Source organism: Conger conger, chromosome 6, assembly GCF_963514075.1.
Source record: "Conger conger chromosome 6, fConCon1.1, whole genome shotgun sequence".
Classification (NCBI taxonomy): domain Eukaryota; kingdom Metazoa; phylum Chordata; class Actinopteri; order Anguilliformes; family Congridae; genus Conger; species Conger conger.
Genome location: NC_083765.1, coordinates 34,437,659 through 34,461,735, shown reverse-complemented (window position 1 = coordinate 34,461,735; position 24,077 = coordinate 34,437,659). Strand labels below are relative to the sequence as shown.

Below are 24,077 nucleotides of genomic sequence, written 5' to 3'. Positions count from 1 at the left end.
ACACGTATTTAGTGCCACAACGTATTTATGACACCAACTCATTTTTGTCAAACAAATGTCGAATTCAGTAAGCACCTTATAATTCTAAGGTATGAAAAATACTTGATTGAGGTTTTGATTGATTGAGGTTTTTAAATTCAAAATGGGATTAAGAACACAATTAAAAAGCACTAATTAGGCTGAAATCTGTCAGCAGATCATGGGGGCAGAAGTGGAGATGAGTAAAAGGTATTTCCTGCACAGATCTCAGAAAGAATCTCTTTTTTTTACACACAGACTGAGCATGTAACAGCATGCATCTCAGGCAGAGACTCATGGAGTGCTTAAATCCAGGCTAGAGAACATGCATATCTGTGACTATATGCATGTTCTCATACTAAATGTATGTTCTGCTCATGTAAGCTTATGTGCTGTATCTGGATGTGCTGTTCTGATAGGGGGTGTATGTGAGTGTGCTTGTGTCTGGGCCTTACCCAGTATGGCACTGTTGAGGGCAGAGCAGATGGACTCTCTCTGCATGGGGTCAAGCTGCTGTCCAACTGGGCAGTTCCAGGGGTCCGCATACGCTAAGAGACTGAACGCATCCTGAGAGAGAGAGAGAGAGGGGGGGGAGACAGAGAGAGAGAGAGAAAGAGAGAGAGACAGAGAAAGAGAGAGAGAGAGAGGGAGAGAGAGAGAGAGAGAGATATAGTGAGAGCCCCTTGCAGCACCCCCCCTCCCTGTACCTGTAATCCCCCCCTGCGTACCTGCAGCACCCCCCCTCCCTGTACCTGTAATCCCCCCTGCGTACCTGCAGCATCTTCTTGTGAGTGGCGTTCTTGCCGTACTCCCGGCACAGCTGCTCGTTGAGCGCCTGGAGTTCTCGGCCGAACTGGATCATCCTCTCCGTCGCCGCCTGGTTCCCGCCACACAACTGCCTGGGGGCGCAGCTGTCCTCTGGGGGGTCAGAGGTCACAGGGGTACAGAAGTCAGGTTAATGTTCACTCACATAATGGCCAGACTCATTAGGTCACTGCGACCCAGATCTCTCCCTCATGTTTAAAATGAAGGAAGCAAGTGCGTGGAGAAAGAAATGGAGTGTGGGAGGGAGGGGGAGGGAGAGAGAGAGAGAGAGAGAGAGAGAGAGAGAGAGAATAGAGAAATGGAGCAAGTGTGTGGGAGAGAGAGAAAGAGAGAAAGAGGAAATGGTGAAATGGAGCGAGTGTGTAGGAGAGCGAGAGAGTGTGTGTCAGAGAGAGAGAGAGAGAGAGTGTGTGTGTGTGTGTGTGTGTATGTGTGTGTGGTGTTTGTGTGTATGTGTGTGTGGTGTGTGTGCATGAGTGTGTGTGTGTGGTGTATGTGTGTGAGTCTGTGTGCGTGTGGTGTGTGGTGTATGTGTGTGAGTGTGAGTGTGAGTGTGTGTGCAGGGCTGTACCTGTCACTCCGTTCCCCAGGCTGTTGTCGTCTGTCTGCAGGATCTCCTCGTGTTTGTACGTGCCGTTCATGATCCTGGCTGGAGAGGTCTCTGCCACCCCGTTACTGTAATGCTCCCCCTCGATCTCCATCTCACTGTCGCTGCAGAACGGACACATACACGCGCACACACGCACACGCACAAACATGCACACACACACACGCACGCACGCACGCACACACGCACACACGCACACACGCAGAGAGACACACAAGCACACGTGAAAGCACACAGGCTAGAAATGTTCAAAATGGACACATACAAGATCATATATTTGTACATTTTTATTTGATAACCATTGTCTTTTAAACATCCTTGCTCAGTTTACATTATCACTAAATTGCCTCTTGCTTTTGGAAAGCCTGGCTATTAGATAGTTTATTAGATGAACATGTTAATGTTTCCTGTGTTTATTACCCATTTGATTGATTTGTTTTGTGATTGTAATTCAGTTCAGTTATTCTCTATGTTTTGGTAAAGCAGGCTGCCTTTTGGTGCTTGACAAATAACAATGATTTTTACTGATTATAATGAAGTCTGGTGAATATAACAGATTAATATATCGTACTTTGTGTGTGATATGCAGACTCACACACTTTGCCAGTATGCCTTATACGGCTATTAATTTAAATGAATGAAATTCTTTAATGACATTTTCATAGTTCAAATAGTGTAAACCGCTAATGCACAAGCATGGGCGGACTCGTACACGCGAGGTCACAGGTAGAGACATGGCGGAAGACACCCACACCCCTGTTTTTGACTTCAATGATGATGTAATGTTTTTAATTCTCCCATTGGCTTCTTACATGGCCATCTCCCAGCCAATCAGAACTCTGAACAGACCGCAGCGCTCCGGAGGGGATTTACCCAGCTGTAATCGGCCTTCATGTGTGCCTTCAATAAACACATCGCCTCATAAACACTCAGATCCTTCAACGTACCAGACAGGCCACATGGGGGCGCCAGAAACAACAACAACAAAAAGCCATTTCCCCTGGTGGGCGCACCAGTGACTGCAGCGTTTCAGAACATGAAGGGAGAAATGTGAGGAAATGGATGATATGACAGTCTCATTCTTCCCTCTTTCATCACTCTCTTTATTCTCTTCTTTCCGGTAAATCCCTCAACACAACGCACCACTTCCTCCCCGGGAATGTGGTTCAGCTTGCTCCCTCTGAACCCCCCCTAACACGGTGCGTCTCCCCGCCCAGCCCACCTGGTCTCCTGGTTGCTGGTTCCGCTGTGAGGCTGGGACTTGGTGGAGTCGGTGGAGTTGGACTCGGAGTAGTTGACGGAGGAGGGGGAGGAAGAGGAGGAGGAGGAAGTGGAGCTGACACCAGGGTATTTGTTGTGGCTCTTGTTCTTGCTAGGGGTGACCCCGTTACTGCAGGTGGGGCTGTCTGCTCCTGAGGGTGGGGGTAATATCAGGGAAGGGTAAGACACCTCACTGCCACAGTATCTCCATCTACTGTGTGATTCAGTCAATTACTGCTGTGTGCACAATTACGTGAGTTAACAGGTGTGTGCCAGTGTGTATGCGGTATCACATGTGCTGTGCAGGTTGGTGTGTGGCCAGACTCATCCATGTGTGCGTATGAACAGTAACAGTGCCATGTAGGTTGGGGTGTATGTGTGTGTGTGTGTGTGTGTGTGTGTGTGTGTGTGTGCACGTGTGTGTTTGTGTGTTACCTGTGCTATGCAGATGTGTGTGTATGTGTATATGTGTTACCAGTGCTGTGCAGGTTGGTGTATGTGCGTGTGTGTGTGTCTTACCTGTGCTGTGCAGGTTGGTGTATGTGCGTGTGTGTGTGTCTTACCTGTGCTGTGCAGGTTGGTGTGTGTGTGTGTGTGTATTTGTGTGTGTGTGTGTGTGTGTGCGTGTTACCTGTGCTGTGCAGGTTGGTGTGTGTGTATTTGTGTGTGTGAGTGTGAGTGTGTGTGTGCGTGTTACCTGTGCTGTGCAGGTTGGTGTGTGTGTATTTGTGTGTGTGTGTGTGTGTGTGTGAGTGTGTGTGTGTTACCTGTGCTGTGCAGGTTGGTGTGTGTGTATTTGTGTGTGTGTGTGTGTGTGTGTGTTACCTGTGCTGTGCAGGTTGGTGTGTGTGTTACCTGTGCTGTGCAGGTGGGGGTTGGTGGCTCCGTGCCGGGGGCTCAGGCTGGGGGATCCGGGGTAGCTGTCCTGGGACTTGGGTGAACGGTTACTGAAGCAGCGCACCTCACTGTCTGAACCATTCACCATCTCCACAAACTGCCGACACCTGAGGAGAGCACACACAACCATTCACCATCTCCATAAGGCTAACAAACATTCACCATCTCTAGAACATTCACAACCATTCAACATCTCCATAAGGCTAACAAACATTCACCATCTCTAGAACATTCACAACCATTCAACATCTCCATAAGAATAACAAACATTAACCATCTCTATAACATTCACAACCATTCAAAATCTCCATAACATACACAATGATTGACCTTCTCCATAACTTACACAACCATTCACCATCTCCATAACACTATCAACCATTCATCATCTCCGTAAGACTAACAAACATTCACCATCTCTATAACATTCACAACCATTCAACATCTCCATAAGACTAACAACCATTCACCATCTCTATAACATCATATGCATAAGCATTCTCCTCCTGGTTTTAGTATCTATAACACTTACAAAACAAGCAGTGACAAAAGTCTCTAACCCCGCCCCCAGAGCCCAATTCCTCAGTGTTATCATAGTCAGTGGCAAAAGTGTAGCTTAAGTAGAGAGAATACAACAGTGAAGGAGAGGGAGATGGATTGAAGAGTAAAATAACTAACAACAAATTAACTATTTAGGAGAGCAACAGGGTTCTTAAAAGGTGTGACTCACCATCTCAACCATTCAGTCTCCAAAACATCCCCCAATCGTTGACCATCACCATAACACTGACAAACATTCACCATCTCCATAACGATAATAACATTCATCATCTCAATAAGAGTAACAGTGACATCTATTCACAATCCCCCACAGGAGGAGAGTATGCAGGTGTACACACACACACACACACACAAACTGCACACACTCATACACATACCCAGACACTCAGACAGCATATATACAGACAAACTCAAATGGGCAGGTTCACACACACACACACACACACACACACACACACACACACACACACACACACACACACACACACACACACACACACACACACACACACACACACACACACACACACACACACACACACACACACACACACACACACAGCCTTTGCCTTTTGCCTGAAGCATCAGTTTGGAACATCTGCTGTAATCTTGTGCCTAAGAGACGAAACGTACTCCACCCATCCCTGCAGAGCATGACACCAAGGCAACTCCCTGCTCTGCTACTGCTACTGCCTCTGGCTATGCACATTCACTGATCCATTAATACAGTCTGCACATTCACTGATCCATTAATACAGCCTGCACATTCACTGATCCATTAATGCTGTCTGCACATTCACTGATCCATTAATGCTGTCTGCACATTCACTGATCCATTAATACATTCTGCACATTTACTGATCCATTAATACTCTCTGCACATTCACTGCTCCCCAATCCATTAATACTCTCTGCACATTCACTGATCCCCAATCCATTAATACTCTCTGCACATTCACTGCTCCATTAATGATATCTGCACATTCAATGATCCATTAATGCTGTCTGCACATTCACTGATCCCCAATCCATTAATACTCTCTGCACATTCACTGCTCCATTAATGATATCTGCACATTCAATGATCCATTAATGCTGTCTGCACATTCACTGATCCCCAATCCATTAATACTCTCTGCACATTCACTGCTCCATTAATGATATCTGCACATTCAATGATCCATTAATACTGTCTGCACATTCACTGCTCCCCAATCCATTAAAACTGTCTACACATTCACTGCTCCCCAATCCATTAATATGGTCTACACATTCATTGATTCCATCAATCAATAAATACTGTCTGATAATCTAACCAACTAACTGCGCTTTGCCCTGCAATATATTCAATAATTTTGACCACTGAAGGAGTTTTCTATTACCATTGCGTCTGCCAAATGTGTCAACGAACTCATTGGAGGCTGCAGATCTGCTATACACCCCCCCCCCCCCCCCCCCCCCCCCCGCCCTTGAACCAAAATGGTGCCACCTTCCCCATGTGTAGGACTGTTTTCCTCATATTGTTCCTGTGATGAATTTCTCACTGTGAGAATCAGAGTTTATTTGAACAGAGCTGAAGGCAGAAGAATAATGCTCAGTGCGTCTCAGTTTATGTGCAGTTTAACCTGCCGTAGTGCTTCAAGTTCTGGGCGCCGTTTGTTTCCTGAGCAGCTTTGCATCTGCTTTTGCCTGATGTTGATATCCTGGATCCTGGATCGACTGCATCGATCGGAGTTTAATGAGGTCGTTTATTTCCTTGCTGTGGTTGTCCAGAGCTTAAACACAAGAGCTCAGTTCTCGGCTACTAGTTCCACAAGAATGAATAAAGGAGCAACTTCTATGACATGAAGAGTAAATTGGGGTCGTGTTTGAGGTTACTTACATAAAATTGAAAAGGTAAACTGGGGTTGCATCTTCGGCTACTCACTTCGACATGAAGAGTAAATTGGGGTTGCGTTTTAGGCTACTCACTTCAACATGAAGAGTAAATTGGGGTTGTGCTCTAGGAGTCCGGGGTAGAGCTGCTGTGTGGCGTCGATAGCTTCTCCAACCCGGCCTGCTAACACCAGCTTCTGTATTCCTGTAGGAGGGTGGAAGAGAGACTTTTGTTTGCGCGCGCGCGTGTGTGTGTGTGTGTGTGTGTGTGTGTGCTTGCGTGTGTGAGGCGCAGGAGGAAGAGAGAATGCATAGATCTGTATATATGCTTGTGTGTGTGAGACAGAAAACATGTTTGTTTAGGCATTTGTGTGTGGTTGTGTGTTGTGTCAGAGAGAGACAGCATGTTAAAGACTGTTTGTATGTGCGAGCGTGAATGTCTGAGAAACAGAGTGCTGAAAGAAAGGAGCGAGTCTCACTCTGTCGGTTCTTTATCGATGTCTGCTCTTCCTGGATCATGGTCTCCGTGGCTCTCGCGAAGGCCGTCGCCGTGGCACAGTACCCATGATGCACCAGGTAACTGGACACCATACTGTGAGAAAAGGGTGACATCATCAGCGACAGCGGCGGCTGATCAGAGCCTGTCGCCCTCCTCACAGCCCTGCTCCGCCGGCAGGAAGTCAGTCAGAGTTCAGCTGCGCTGCGTGCATTTCCCAGATTAAAAGATTTTGGGGGCTAATCGCAGTCAGACAACTAAACTGGCCGTGCAGTGCGCAAGAGCACAAACGCACACAGAGGCAATGTCAACACAATCAGACACGCACATCTTCCCCCTTATGAACCAGTAGGTCTGATTATTGTGTGTGTATGTGTTACTGAAAGTGTGGGTATGTGTGCGTATTTGTGCATGTTAGAGTGGGTGTGCATATTTGTCAGTGTGTCAGTGAGTGTTTGTGCAGTGGGCATATTAATGTGTACGTGTGCATGTGCGTGCGCGTTAGTGCATCTGATAATAATTGTGTGTGTACATGTGTAATTTTGTGTGTGTGTGTGTGTATGCGTGTGCATTAGAGAGCATGCATCTGTGTGTGTGTGTGTGTGTGTGTGAGTGTTAATGTGTGAAGTGTGTGTGTGTGAGTGTTAATGTGTGAAGTGTGTGTGTGTGTGTGTGTGTGTGTGTGTGTGTGAGTGTTAATGTGTGAAGTGTGTGTGTGTGTGTGTGTGTGTGTGTGTTTGTACACTTCTGGCTCACTTCTGCAGCACAGCCTGCCACTCGGCCAGCCTCTCTCCGATGGGGAAGCGGGCGATCATGCCGTGGATCTTGGCTCTCCACTCGCTCATGTAGTCCTCGATGTCGAACACGAAGGGCTGCTGGCCGAAGTTAGCGTCCACTATCTCCCCCGGGGTCTGCAGCCCCACCGTGGGGTACAGGTTCGGCTGAGGGGGGACAAAATGGAGGACACAGAGAGAGGAGTGAAGAAGCACAGGGTGAGAAAGGGAGAAACCAGAGGAGAGGGTGAAGATGGGGGCAGAGGGGAGAGAAAACAACACGAGATGAAGGACAAACCAGAGGGGGAGAGAGAAGTAGAAGACAGGAGAAAGAAAGAAAAGGTAGGAAAAGGAGTGAAACAATGATGAGGAGATGTAGGCGAGAAAGAAACACATTTACTTCTATTCATTTATTATTGCTGTTATTGCATTATTACAAATATGACCGTTTATGTGCGTGTGTATATACACGCAGTAACCTCTTTATTAGGTATTTTAGACTTTTTGGACTTATTTGGTCTTCTGCAGCTCATCCATCCAAGGTTCGACATGTGTGTTCAGAGATTCTCGTTCTTGAGTTACTGTCGCATATTATTCAATCACATTATTGTTCTTTGTTATCTGATGTTTTGATGTTTCACATTTTCCTTGCCATTACTTTGGCAATACGGATACAAATTCTGTAATGCGAATAAAGCACTTTGAATTAGAAAAATTAAATTAAATTGAGAGGAAAAGAGAAAGAGTGGAGGAGGAAGAGGAGGAGGAGGAGGAGGAGATCAGCACAGATAACAGGCACACATCCACAGTTGTGCTTTCACCCTCTACCCACGATTCGCAGGGGCGGCAGCTCCGAGTGTGGCTCTCCTCCGCGGTGGGAAATTAATCACCTCAGTGGTGTGACGGGAGCCGCGCGCGAGTGCAGCGTTAGCACGGCGTCAGCGCGGCATTAGCACGATGTTAGCACGGCGTTAGCACCAGCTCTCATTAACACATTAATAAGGTGCTCGGAGCATCTGCATGACGGTGAATCTAACCCTGCGCAGATACAGGGACCAGACCTTACAGGCCTTCTGAGTCTATCGCTAACAGACACACATATACCAACAGCATTTCACTGTGCTACAGACCCCACAACGTTTTTTCTTTTTTAACAGTCTGCCCTCCATATGCATTTCTCCCTTTATTCGGGCGTAGGAAAGCAGAGAGGGTTACAGATAGTGAGGCCAGAGATATCTGAACCCCCTTTCGTGGGAGGGAGGGGGGGTATATGGGTCAGTTCTCGCCTGCCGTGTCATTTACTTGACAGTGAGCTACAGAGATGTTACATGGGTCAAATGTTTAGCCCCCCTGAAGTACATAAACCCGGCACTTCACATACACCATCCGCTACAACGCTTAACCCCACTAATTATATTACCCATCATGTACACACTACCTCAGTAATTATATAGTCCCTTTGTCTTATACAGTAGCACATAAGACATAACCCATCCTCTACAACACATTTCCCCTCCCCTACCTCCCAGAAAAACCTTGAATGATAGTACTGAGCTCTTATGTTACTTACAGGAAGGTCTGTGAATGCAACACCTGTAAAACAAACAAAAAGAAAAAGAAGTTAGCATGCAATGGAAATATATTATGATCATTATGGAAATACACTGACATTTCTCTGGTGAAGTATCATCATTACTATTGCAGCCGCTACTACTACTGCTGCTGCTACAGCTACAACTGCTGCTGCTACTGCTGCTGTTGTTACAGCTACTACTGCTGCTACTGCTGCTACTACTACTACTACTACTACTACTACTACTACTACTACTGTTGTTACAGTGCCTGCTGCTGCTGCTACTACTACTGCTACTACTACTGCTGTTGTTACAGCTACTACTGCTGCTGCTGCTACTACTACTGCTGTTGTTACAGCTACTGCTGCTGCTGCTACTACTACTGCTGCTACTGCTGCTACTACTACTGCTGTTGTTGTTGTTACAGCTACTACTGCTGCTGCTACTACTGCTGTTGCTACTACTGCTACTACTACTGCTGCTGCTGCTACTGCTTTTGTTACAGCTACTACTGCTGCTGCTACTACTACTGCTGTTACTACTACCGTTGTTACAGCTACTACTGCTGCTGCTACTATTACTGCTGCTACTACTGCTGCTACTGGTAATACTACTACTGCTACTACTACATAATCAGCAGTAGAAACATTCTACATTTTACCAAGATTAGGATGACAAATACGAAAGGCCAGGCCTGGTGTAATAATCACCTTTCAAAAAGATATTGACAAATTGAGACTAAAATCAAGCTTGAGATCTAGAATCTCAGTACATGAGGTCCAGAATGTTAGTGCGTCAACAAACAACAAATCTATCAACAAAATAAATCCAGCACAACAAAGGCTTTCTGCCTCCAACTGCAAAAAGAGCCCGTCTGTTGAAGAATATTTTCTTCTTTCAACCAGTCGCTTTCAACCAACCACTCCTTTCGTACTGTCAAACCCCCCCCCCAATCGCTCACAGCCATAAAAGGAAAACCCTTTCTTATTCTGAATTTGTTAAACACCCTGGGGACCTCTCAGATGTAGGAGAGACGGAAACAGCCATCAGATGTAAATGAAAGTGATCTTTAAGTGTCTCCTTCAGAGGGAGAGAAAAACACAATTCTCATGGTGGTGTGCTGTCACTCACGAGCTCAGGAAGCAGTGGGAATGGTGTGTGTATAGAAACAGTGGCAGTGACATCAAAAGCGTGACTGGTGCCTCCATACTGGGGTTCATGAAGCCCCACTCTCCAATACAACCAGCCAATCATCAAGCATCAGCAAACAAAGAGTGGATTCAGGCTTTGGGAAACCCTGCATGAATCCAAACCTGTCAAGTAATGCTGAATGACAGAGAGGTAGACCGAGATATGAAGAGAGAGGCAGAAAGAGACAGACAGGAAGGCAGAGAGAAAGAAAGAGAAAGACTAGATAGAGGCCAATAGCAGAGAGAAAAAGACAGACAGACAGAATCTAGCTTAAAGAGAAAAAGAGAGACAGAATCTAGCTTAAAGAGAAAACGACAGACAGTAGCTAGTTTAAAGAGAAAACGACAGACAGAAGCTAGCTTAAAGAGAAAGAGACAGACACAGAAACCTACACAAGAAAACTATTAACAGCGCAGACACCTAACAACACACCAGCCACAGTACAGTGCTACTGCTAACAGCTAACAACCAGGTGAAAGCAAAATACAAGATCACAGAACCTGACCATTTACAGGCACAGCCTAGCCATAGAGAGGCCAGAGATACAGTACAACACAGTGTGATCCCTACTGCAGGGCACGAGTGGAAACGGGTCCTTTTTCTGCATCGTGAAAAACTCTGACCTGAGAAATAATTATCTCAGCAAGTGTGCAGTAATTGCCGACAATTTGAACGACACTTTGAATTTGAAAACCTAAAAAACAAAAATATTAGCCCACTGAGAAAAAGGAAAACCGCTCTATTAGCTGGTGAATTACATCACATGGGGGCGCAACTATAGTTTGAATATTGCCTATCCCAAGTACCAAAACCCTGTAGGGGGGTCTGAGGGCAAGAGCGTTTAAAAGAAGAGCCGTGAAATGATCGCTTCTGGTGAATTCTAAGGGGAAAATACTACCGACAACTGATCAGTAAAGCTGGGTGTTTGTCACGGAAAATATTTTATTAAGTCTTTTATTTTTTTTTCTTATAAATGAATGAATAGATCTCATGTGCAGCATTGGGTAACGATTTAAATAACATTCATAACAATAGCAACAGTAACAAGTGTTTGATGTAAAAAAAAATATATAATAATAATAATAATAATAATACATATAAAAATAAAAATAAATAAAAAAGACCAAGACACGACCTATGAGTGAAAACAATTGAGAGGCTGGTGCATTTAGCTACTCACTTCACACACAAAGGCAAATTAAAGGCAAAAACGGTGTGCTTTTTTTCCCCTTTAATTTCGGAGAATGTTGTTATAGAGAAACAAATGTGCCATGTGTCCGTTTTGAAGTTTGTTTTGGTAAAATATGCGTTACATTGCTAGGTTCGAGTCTTTAATGAACAGCTGTTGATGTTACCAGTTACCATAAAGGGGGGGGGGGGGGGGGGCACAGGGTATCAACACTGTTGACAGGGGCTGTCGAACATCTGACAGCAACTGACGTGGACGGGAATCCTGATCCTAGCGCATTCAAGAATCTGTATACATTATCACACATTGTTTCTCCCGGCATTTGGCAACAGGATACGTTCGAGTGGCCGCCATTAATTTCTCAGTTTAGGTGGATGTGGTGACTAGTGGTCACAAAATGGACTTTTCACACAAATACCAGAGTTCCATTTCAAACTACCGCTTACTGCTATGCTTACTGTGTGTTTCTTAGAAGATAATCCAACAGTAGCGTATTTCGGAGGAAGGAGACAATTAAAGACAATTTCCGGATTTTAGATGCTTGGCCTATCACTTAATACGAGAAAATTCACGAAGGTTGACAGTTACCATCCAAAATGGAAGAAATTGTGGTAATGGCAAAAATAGGCAAAGTCGCAGAATCCATGACACCTGCAACTTCCGTGACAAACACCCGGCCTTACAGATAACTAAATTAAACCCGTGATGAGTGACAGATCTTTTGCTCATTTCTTCATATTTCAATGTCAGAACATTTTATGTAGTAAACTTGTATTCACTTCAATAATGCTTAAGCAAAGCAGCACACTCCTGTTCAGTCACGCCAGTGAACTCCATTCGAATGGAAGTCTACTGACAGACAGACAGAGACAAGATAAGAGGGATAGATCAGTACCCAAACTGTGTCCATTCTTGGTGTAGAAACAGGTGTTGTTAATGAGATTCACACAGCAGCCAATCACATCTCCTGTCGTGAACGTGGGGCCATAGGGCTGGCCAGTCCCTGAGGAGCAGAAGGAGTGTCCGTCGTCGCCGTGGTAACCGTATGAATGTTTGTCCCAACCTAGAGAAAAGCACAGATACACATATTGGGTATTTTAATACATTTAATCTGAAAAGTGTGTGTGTGTGTGTGTGTGTGTGTGTGTGTGTGTGTTGGTTTCTGCCACACATTTCAGAAAGGGGAAGATGTGTAAAAGAGAGAGAGAGAGAGAAATGGAGAAGAGGAGGGATCTCTACATGGACAGATGGAGGGCAAATACTTTCAAAATGTTCCAATACAGTTGCACACCACTCTCGGTTGTGTCAATTGAAGGGGCCCTGTGCTTAACCCCTCCCAGACCCCAAACCCCTCCAACCAATGACCTCCCCTTGCAAACGCCCCCAATCAGAGAAGAGCCTTATCCTCCCCGTCCCATCGCCTCCAATCAGGGAAGAGCCTGATCACAGTGCAGGGTGAGCAGAGAGATTCGTCCCTCCACCTGGAGACCGTCTCCAAAGACAGAGAAGACAGGAAAAGAGAGGGGAGAAGCAGGGGAATAAAGAGGAACCCGGAAGGAGAGAAAGAAAGAAAGAAAGCAGTCAGGAAAAGGGAGGGGGAGGAGAGCGGTTAGTTGGGGAGAGGAGAAGGCTAAGCTACGACACAGCAAAGTGTAGCGTTACAGTGGCCCAGTACTCACAGACCAGCTCTAAATATAACCCTGACCAATATAACCTCCTCCCTTCTCACAGAGCCCCATACACACACACACACACACACACACACACACACAAACTACAGAGACACACAGACACCACACACACACAGACAGACACAGACACACCACACAGACACAGACACAGACACACAGACACCACACACACAGACACCACACACACACACAGGCACAAACACACAGACAGACACCACACACACACCACACAGACACCACACACACACACACCACACACACACACACACACACACAACCCCCCCGCCCCACACACACCTGCACACTGACCACAAGACACTACCACACATGGACACACACACACACACACACACACACACACACACAGACACAGACACCACACAGACACACACACACACACACACACAGACAGACACCACACACACACAGGCACAAACACACAGACAGACACCACACACACACCACACAGACACCACACACACACATACACACACACAACCCCCCCGCCCCACACACACATGCACACTGACTACAAGATACTACCACACATGCAACCACACATCAGCCTGCACACACACAGACATGAGCACACAAGAGCATACCTACACATACACACACACAAACCTTGGTGTAAAAGTGAAGCCGTTTTGCCTTGAATTGTGTGTCTGTGTCGGCACGTGTGCGATTAAAAAGGCACAAAAAAGAAAAAAGAGAAGAAAAGCATCCCATGGAAGTAGGTCGTGTTTGAACTCAGAGGTATTAGATTAATCTCAGTAGTGCTGCTGCCAGAGAGAGCGGTCCTGCAGCAGGGCTCAAACCAGTTTTATCTGCGCTTCACGCTAATGAAACAGGCACAGCACCGCAGGGGTGATCAGGGCTACTGTACAGAGAGCAGCCTGGCTAAGAGGTCACAGCACTGATACAGCACTGCACTCAACCCATTACACACTGCACACAACCCATTACAGTCTGCACAGAACCATTACACACTCCACACAACACCATTACACACTGCACACAACACCATTACACACTGCACAGAACCCATTACACACTGCACACAACCCATCACAGCCTGCACACAACACCATTACACACTGCACAGAACCCATTACACACTGCACACAACCCATCACAGCCTGCACACAACACCATTACACACTGCACAGAACCCATTACACAATGCACACAACCCATCACAGCCTGCACACAACACCATTACACACTGCACAGAACCATTACACACTGTACACAACCATTACAGCCTGCACACAACCCATTACAGTCTGCACTCAACCCATTAGTCCGCACAGAACCATTACACACTGTACACAACCCATTAGTCTGCACAGAACCATTACACACTGCACACAACCCATTGCAGTCTGCACAGAACCCATTACAATCTGCACACAACCCATTACAGTCTGCACAGAACCATTACACACTGCACACAACCCATTACACACAAACAATTAGACACTGCACACAACACCATTACACACTGCACAGAACCCATTACACACTGCACACAACCCATTACACACTGTACACAACACCATTACACACTGCACAGAACCCATTACACACAAACAATTAGACACTGCACACAACACCATTACACACTGCACACAACCCATTACAGTCTGCACACAACCCATTACACACTGCACACAACCCATTACAGTCTGCACTCAACCCATTAGTCCGCACAGAACCATTACACACTGTACACAACCCATTAGTCTGCACAGAACCATTACACACTGCACACAACCCATTGCAGTCTGCACAGAACCCATTACAGTCTGCACACAACCCATTACAGTCTGCACAGAACCATTACACACTCCACACAACCCATTACACACTGCACACAACCCATTACACACAAACAATTAGACACTGCACACAACACCATTACAGCACACCACAGTAGCCCATTACACTGCACCACTACAGGTGTATTGTAGCACAATACCTAATGTAGCGGCACCACAAAGTGCCTTTCATGACAGGATTTAGGACACTGAAGACACTGAAGGCTTGGACTCCTGTCAAAGTACTGATGAAAAATAATCTTAAAAGAACAGTATGCATTTCACTAAAATTGTAACTTCAAGCATTGGCTAGCTTGAGTCATCCAGAGAATGGAATTACATCAATGTATCGAAAAAGACATTTTGAATGAATGGTGCACCATGACAAAGGCTATGGAAAAATACAAAAACACACACCAGCCAACCAGCGCACATCAAAATATGAAGCTATGCGATAGCTGTGGTTGAGACTGCTTACAGGAAAGGAACAGGCTGACATTAGTTTTAAATGGCAACAACAACAATTATTTTGGTATGACTGCCATCAAAGAATCACCTTGACTGTTCAGAGGGAGAATTATACTGCCTATGAAATTAGGCCACTCTGAAGGATAATGACATGTAGGGCTGGCATCACTTAAAGCATAATTGTTTTATGGGCTATTTTGATTGTTATTGGTAAGGTGTGAAGGGCTTCATGTATTTGAACTAACACCACTCAATAGTTTTATGAACATATTTATTATTGATAAATGGGTAAATAACAGTGACAGGTGCCTTTACGGACGGACAGGTAGATTGCGGACACACCCGCCCGCCCTGCGGCTGAAAGCTCTTTGGAGCGGCGGAGAGAATGGATCCATTGAAAAGCGCCATTATCAGCAGCGTCAGAAGGAGAATGCAGCCGTTAGCCTGCCCACGCTAGAGAGTTCCTGCTGTGTCACACACTTCTACACAAATAAATACACGAGCACACACACACACACACACACACACACACACACACATCTGCACTAATAACTATACATATACACACACACATCTACACAAATAAATACACATGCGCACACACACACATCTGCACTAATATATATACACACACACACATCTACACAAATATACACACACACACACACACATCTGCACTAAGAACTATACATACACACACACCTACACAAATATATATACACATACACACAAATGCCTACAAAACACTCACATACACTTCAAAGCACACACTTCAAAGCATACAACCAAATAAACACAACCGAGCATAAAGGCACCCTCTATACACACACCCACACACACACACACACACACACCATTCTGTAAAACAAACACTCGTGTGCACAGACACATGCCCCTCTGAACACACTCAAAGTTTCCACTGCATTCCAGCCTTTGTGTATTGTGACAGGAGTGTGACTCTGAATCTGCATCACATTTATTATGAACTGTATGGGAATTGTGCGAGTCAGTCAGCAGGTGTTTGGAGAATTGGCTGGACAGGGTTTAGAGATTTCCAAAGGATCCAGGAAAGAGTCACTCAACAAGAACCCTATGAGGTGGGTGACACACTCTCTCCAGGCAACGCAATTGGCCAGACATGCGGGGGGGGGGGGGGGGGATATCTGATTGGCCTGGATGAGGTTCAGTGCACAGGGGAGAGGAAGCGAGCTGACACGGCTCCAACTGTGAACCAATCAAGTGCACAGCGGGCGTGGCCTCTCTCTAACACTGTCGCCAAGGGCCAGGGTACGGGTCACCGACCTTCAGACACCCTGTCCACCTTCAGTGGGGGGTTCAGCACGGCTACCCAAACAAAGCCAGACTAGCTGTGTGTGTGTGTGTGTGTGTGTGGTGTGAGTGGTGTGGTGTGTGTGTGCATGAGAGAGAGAGGGAGGGAGGGAGAGAGGGAGGGAGAAAAATAGTTCACAAAACTCACAGACCAGTTTGGGTTGTGTCTTTGGTGTCACAATTTCAGTTCTGTATGTTTTTGGTTAAGCAGAAATGCCAACAGCAATTTACTTTTTATTTATTTGACAAAAATAAAAATTATTATTATTAAAATGGTTATGAAAATGTAATCAACAGAGCCGGCCGCTGGTGTAAACACTACGCGGTGGGTCAGGGCCTAAACGCCGTGCGGTCGTTCAGGGCAACTTCATTTCACCCACCACATCACTACCGTTGTTAATACTAAATCCATAATTAATCCATAATGCTCCCAAATAACAGACTAGAACGATGCTGGAGGATCATCTCACTGGGGCTTTTCTCATGCTCTAGCCAATTTCCCCAACTGACCGACTGGACGTGGTACTTCAGCTAGACTGCACCTGCCACACCTTCGCCTGTGAGGGCCTGTTCCACAAACACAGGTAGACACAAGAGCACTGGGGGACAGCTCAGCGTATCCACCTAGCACTGAACGAGTTCAAGCTCAGAGGCCTTTAGAAGTGGCTTCACACAGAGTTACACGACTGATCACAAAGCTCAAATGCTTGCAGCTTGGCAGCCATGTTGGATTGGATCTAATCATAACCTCTGTGATTAGTCACTGAAAAACTACCGCTGTGCTACTTCATCTTCATGTAGCAGTTCATGCACGCTACTCCACTCTGGGGGCACTATACGATAGGATAGTTTTATGTAAATCTATTTTTTCCTTCAACCCATGCAGTAATTCTATACCGTTTACGTTTACATATACAAGGTCACTCACTCTCGCTCGCTCTAACTCTCACGCACGCATGCATGCGTACACCACGGCATACACACAAGCATGAATGCAGACACACACTTGCACTCGCTGACACGCGCACACAGACGAACACACACGCACATGGACTCAAACACAGAAACAGAAAGACACGCATTGGCCAGTGGCTAACGCTTAATCCCTGAAAACAGACCTTAGGAAAAATAGTTCTTCAACAGTGTACTTCAGTTAGAGGACTCTCTCGCAGACGCACTTGCACACAGACACACACATACAGCGCACACACACAGGAATACACACACAAACACAGTCTCTTATCAGAGTAATTGGGAGTGCTACACACCAGTGCGATATATGTCACCACAAAACCTGGCCAAAGTCACTGGAGATCACAGTAAGTGTAATCTCTCCGGATCTCTTCCCAGCCAAATCTGAGCGGAGAGGTTCCATCAGGCCAGAGCCCGGGCCTCTTCACACAGCATCCAGTCTTAAGCGACAGCCTCTCTTTTCCACCCACGATGGCCTCCAGAAACAAAGGAGGCTTCCCATGATGCAACACCATCAAGTACAACAGGAGGAATATTCACACATTTGCAGGAGCCATGAGAACGATCCGGAATCCCAGAATGGACAAGGTGTTTTGAAAAACATCCTTTAGAAACCCATGCACACACAAACGCGTGCGCAAATGTGCACACACACACAAAAACAATCAACACCCCTGGCTTTGTGTTCACTAGGGAGGAAATCTTTTGAAACATTTGCCTCCTTCCCAGCTTCTGTCTCAGGTGTAAACTAAACACAGCAACTCATTTGTCAGATGGCAATACCTTTAAGGTCGCTGGCAATTATGTAAATGACAATAACAATACTATTGCTTTATCATGATTCTTGTGTTGTTTTTGTTGCTTTTAGTTGTATGTTTAATATTACTCAGAGATTGCATTGCTGCCCTAAATCGCCATTTTCAAACAGCAGGCTTTAACTATTTCTGCAGTTTGAGCACTTGTAACCAGCAGTTTTAAATAAAATCATATTAATAACAGTTATTAATAATAAAACACAGGTTCAACAAAGAGCTTAATTTAAAAAACGTATTTATATCACAGCACTCCAATTACTCTTAAAAAAACTAAAATCTTTTGAGACAAATATTGTTCCTTCAGTCCAGTACGCCTTCATTGTGGTGAAAGTACACAAACATTTTAAATGGTACTGTTAGGCAGCAACATTGTAGTAATACAAATATTGTAAAAGATTTAAACAATGAGAGAGACACAGAAGCAGTTGATATTTTTATATTGGTCTAAGTTTGTGATAAGTAGGTTAGCGTGGCAAGTATTCTTTAATCAGGTAGATGGTAGGGATGGGCTGGAGATCTTGAGTCAACACTACTCTGCAGCCGATTCTAATTCATGTAGAAATAACAGTAACTGGAAACCCTAGTTTGCTTTGTCTAATAAAAACTAGCACAACCAATATTCAATATTAAATGAAACTGCTAATGTTACACCGTGTGTGTGTGCGCGTGCATGTGTGCGTGACACAAAGGGTATTATGTTCATTTCCCCACCCGTAGGAGACACCTCTAAGCAGGTATGCTGCTGTAAAACAGGCTTTAGGTAGGGTGTGAAGAAAACCATAAAATTCCCCATTCCCAGTACACAGCCGACTCATCGAGGCTTTACATCAAAGCAGCACACTCGTCTCAGTCACAACCAAAAAGCTTGCAAATTTTTTTTGCATTGTCATGGGTGGGAATCGCATGCGCGATTTGTTATGCTAATTTCATAAGCCGTGTCAGGCCGCCTGTTTCCCAGCTGACGCATACTCACAATGTTAGGCCCACAAATCTGTGCAGGTTTTGCTAATCAAAACATAGGCCTACCTCTCTCATCTCTACACTGGACTGGTAAATACGAAAGCAGCAAAGCAGTACACATATTATTCTTTGTTTTACGCCGAGAGAAAAAGGCTAAATCATGCACGAATACGACCTCGGTTACCTTTGCTGTGCGACTGCACCCACTGCACACCGACAGGCAGCCAGCCTGCAGCGTGCATCACACAACGGAGTCGCCTCTAATCCCTCCACTATCCCATGAAGCCCTGCGAATGCTTCTGCTCCATTCCCGTTCAGTTCAAAGTCACCGTTACCCGCCCTTTGCCCTTTGCCCTCTCCTCGCCACAGTGCCAGCTGATGACAGTTGACCCCAAGCAGACCTGTCAGTCAGGGACCTGCCAGCACACACTGACTGACCCGGGCCTCCCTAGCACATGCCGCAGCAACTACCAGCAAATTCACCACAGCCACAACATGCTGCCCCCAAAGCCCCAGCCACGCGTCCACAACGCTCTGCTCTCACAGTAAGCAACTTTCAGAATCAACCTCCAAACCACTGTCAGTGCCCAAAAAGTCAAACGAAACAACAAAATTAACAAAAGCTAACCATTTCTGACAGAACCTGTAGGCCAAAGGAAACCAATGTCACATGTTAGAACCATGCTTGGACTTTTCTCCTTACCAAAACGGGGTGGTCTGGAGCTGACATCAGGGTCTATCTGCCGAGGGTGTGTTTGTGCGCGGTTGTGTTTGTTTGTATGAAAAATCACAGTGAAATGTGAAAAATCTCTCTTTGCTTTAATCCATGTGTGTTGGGGGAAGGACAGACAGAGAAAGAAACGGGGAAAGAGTTGGAGAAAAAAGCGGAAAGGAGAGAGACAAACAGCGGGAGGAAAAGTCGTGCAAAACATCTTTCAAACCAAGCCACTCCCCTCAAAGCCCAAAAATATGAAATATTTAAAAGTCCAAAATAGTGACACCATAGTGATACCAGATATACTCCCTATGCCAGCCCAAATAATATTTCTGTTGAAGTCATGTCCTCATGGAGCTAATGCATGTGCAAAGGGGGAACCAAAACTGGTGGGTGGTGTACCCACTCAATTATTTTGCAGTTCAAATTTATTATTAAACATGGGACAAGTGCTTAATAAGCACAACTCCTCCCTTTGCTGGCTGCAAGCTTGTTGCAATTAAGTGCAGTTGTCACCAAATGTAACACAGGCTAGCTGAGGCAAACTTCACACAAAGATGGCTATCGAAGTTGCAACGGTCTTACTGGTCATACTGCACTTGGCTTAGCCCAATACAAGTATGCTCTGAGCCATTCAAAATGGCCTTTTTTTGTTTTATCTAATTTTTTGTCTGACCCCTTTCAGCAAGGTCAATCTGAGGTCAATCTCAACATTCCGACCCAGTGGAAACTGACTTAAAACCCACCAAAACATAAAAATAAGTTGCTTAACTTTGTTTTCGTTTGTCTTTCTTTTATTCAAATCAATTCACAGCAGCAAACCCAAAACATCAAGGGCCTAATGTTAACATCACACTTGGTGTACTCTAGACAGTAGACAAAAGGATGCATCTGGCTTGCTCTGGTCATTAATCATTGCTTTTCAGGCTAAGTAATTAGCTGGCAAGTCACTTTATTACGTCACACTAGACTACATTGTGTCTTTTTCTCAAGTACTCTGACTTATGCGCACGTGCATAAACATATCCACGGTTCCCACAATAACGCAATGCGACATTTTCCAAAGCCATTCCTGGAAGATGAGGAGTGTGAACAGAAATAACTCCTTACACCTTAAAAAAAACATTTAACAAAAACAAATGAAACAATACACTTGTTGCACGGTGGGTGGGTGGCTCATGGTGTGGGTGGGTCAGCCTGTAGCGTAGTCTAATCAACTGTACGTCGCTCTGGATAAGAGCGTCTGCCAAATGCCAATAATGTAAAGTAATGCCTGGGTCATGGCACATGGACGGGCCCTGAGTTTGGGTGTTGAGGCCACAGTGTGCCAGCAGCCCCAAAGGGCTCTAGCGTTAACTGGAGACGGGAGAGCTCCAGTCCGCCAGGATACCCGTGTCGGGCACCAGCGACCCCTGCTGGTCTACTGGGGGAAAGAGTCCTCCTCTGACTCATGTCTGTGTGAGCCGGACTTGTAAAGTGCGGTGTGACAAGAAAAGGAGATTGACATCACGCGCTTTGGAGGAAAGCGAATATCCTCCTTCACTTTCCCCGAAGCAATAGCAGAGGTTACAGCAATGAACAGTGATATACAACTGGGCATTCCACATTAGGGTTAAAAGATGGTGGTGGTATTAGAGAGAAAAGAAAAAAAGCAAGATTTGAGAGACCCCACCCTGTTCCTTTGGTCCCATCCTGTGACTCACCTGGCAGTCGGTTCATGTTGACCCCCTGGGCTGACAAGCCGATCCCCATGTATCTGCAGACCAAACAGGCAAAGGTTAACATCATAAGCAGCTCCACAGTTCTTTATCGCAAAGCAGGATTACTGAGTTAGCTGCATACGTTCACAGAGTAAAACTCGGAACCCTTCCAAAACTGGAACATGGACTGATGTAAAAATAAATGTCTGTTCCGGGTTTTACTGTGAACCTACTCAGCTTACTCAGCAGTCCTTCTTCGAGATGTACACCCTAGGTGGTACCAACCAGGCAGACTAATTAAATGTATGCAACCAATTACAAGCCTGGGTTTTGGGTAGGAGGTCATGTAAGACTACCATAGGGCCGTGCCAATATGCCAGGCACTTACCCGTCCCGCCCCTTGCTGACGATCTTCACTTCGAAGTAGTAGATTCCACAGGCAGCTGGGATTGGGTGTGTGGCCCGCACTGAAGCCGCGTCCTTGTGGTTCTTTCCATGACCTGGAGGGGGTGCAAGTGAGACCAATGTCAACCGTGCAGTTATGGGATATGGGTACAACAATACTTCCCCTGTCATTGAATAGGTGGGGTGGACCAACTGACCTGCACTGTATAAGGTCAATTACTATTGGTTTCAATGGAGAGGGTTTAGTGTCTCAGTCAGGGATCAGGGATCATCAACTCTGGCTCTCAAATCCAAATCCAGCCCAAGTTCTTTCCTCCCAGGTAATTAGTGCCACTGATTGGCCAGACTATCATCACGCCTGACTCCCAGGTAAAGGGAGGGTGGAAAATCGGGAGTTCTCGGCCCTAGAAGACTGAGAGTTGCAAATCCCTAAATTACAGTTTAGAGGCTTCAACACACCAGCAAGACAAGATTATTCAGGAGAAACAATGGAAAACAATTTCTTATAGATGAACACATAGCACAGTACATACATATAAATTAGTAAAATCTGAAGTTCCTTCCCGTGCCTGGGATGCATGCCTTTAGATTCTCTGGTATTCTAGAAATTCCAGGGCCTGTGGGAACCTTGAATCTAAGCGCATGTGGCAAAACCTCAACAGAGGGTGGTAGATGCACTTTACCAACCCACGAAGACACAGCCAATCCACACTTCTGATTGCCAATTTAAACAGAAAGGTTTTATTGGCCGCAGCACCATCAGGTGTGAGGATTCTGTTGGCGGTAAGGCCTCCGGCAGTGACACCACAACACAAGAAACCCTGCCCTTGACAGATCTGTACAAACGCATGCAGCGCTCTGTCCGTGCTGTGAGGTGCAGTAGGTCAGTGGGTTCTACGGAGAGCTATCGATTAAAGTGTTAGCATACAGTTCTCCCTGAGCAGGTACAGTACAGTATGTCTGTGTGCTGGCAGCGGAAAGATCCGCAGCGTAGCAACTGAACAGGTCAGGGACACCCACGGTGAGGCGTACGGGGGAGATGAAGTACTCTTCGCCCTCTGCTAACACATGAACACGTGTATGCGCGTTAGCCAACTTTCTGGCAAAGACACAGCACTGGAGGTCATTGGTCACAGTCTGTAGAAGGGAGGGGCGACTGAACCGTAATGGGTAAGGACAGACACACACAAGAGTAACAGGCACCACACAGGGACAGGCGTTTCTTCGTCATCACTGTAGCTGTGACTATCATCAATCATCACCGTGACCAACACACACAGAGACACACACACAGACACAGCACTATAGACACACGCAGCCAGACACACACACACACACACACACACACACACACACAGACCCACACAAAGACACACACACACACAGTTATTATTATTAGTAACACTGTTTACGGCAGTAGTACCACCACCTCTATTATTAGCGCTCGTATTTCTATAACCAACCGCCTCCATATGCAGCCTCCTCCATGCCCAGACAAATAGCCGCACAGCCGGCGGGTAAATATACCTTCACTGCGGGGACGAGGCTAACGTTAGCACAGCACAACAGGACCCTGTGTGAGAGACCCACCCGCTTGGTCGCGAGCACACACACACGCACGCACGCGCATACACACACACACACGTTGCAGAGACAGGGACAGCCAAAAAACTGTGTATTCCACAGCTACTTTCCGCTCCTGTCACAGGAACAAGCTTCTCTTGTAACATCTGAGTAACCGAACAGAGAGATCTCGGATCTGCACATTCTCGCAAGGGCGTCAAAGCCTGCTTTCTTTCTCCTCTTTTTCAATGGACAGGCATTCCTATTCTGTATTTGTGGCTGCTTCCCACCAGCCCCCACAGCAGTAGAACTACTCACCCCCACAGCAGTAGAGCTACTCACCCCCACAGCAGTAGAGCTACTCACCCCCACA

General features: G+C 45.9%; 1 protein-coding gene across 1 annotated transcript in view; it reads right to left on the bottom strand.

Annotated features, from left to right (window-relative positions):
* ranbp10 (RAN binding protein 10) overlaps window positions 1–24,077 on the bottom strand; it is a 38,327-nt gene that overhangs the window by 5,585 nt on the left and 8,665 nt on the right. Inside the window, exons 2-13 of the mRNA XM_061244717.1 lie at window positions 22,125–22,236; window positions 21,740–21,792; window positions 12,162–12,329; window positions 8,883–8,905; window positions 7,296–7,480; window positions 6,523–6,635; window positions 6,140–6,248; window positions 3,566–3,714; window positions 2,673–2,862; window positions 1,415–1,554; window positions 791–936; window positions 474–585 (exon numbers count right to left, since the gene is read on the bottom strand). Of these exons, the coding sequence (XP_061100701.1) occupies window positions 474–585; window positions 791–936; window positions 1,415–1,554; window positions 2,673–2,862; window positions 3,566–3,714; window positions 6,140–6,248; window positions 6,523–6,635; window positions 7,296–7,480; window positions 8,883–8,905; window positions 12,162–12,329; window positions 21,740–21,792; window positions 22,125–22,236 (1,500 nt within the window). The remainder of the gene's footprint in view (window positions 1–473; window positions 586–790; window positions 937–1,414; window positions 1,555–2,672; window positions 2,863–3,565; window positions 3,715–6,139; window positions 6,249–6,522; window positions 6,636–7,295; window positions 7,481–8,882; window positions 8,906–12,161; window positions 12,330–21,739; window positions 21,793–22,124; window positions 22,237–24,077) is intronic.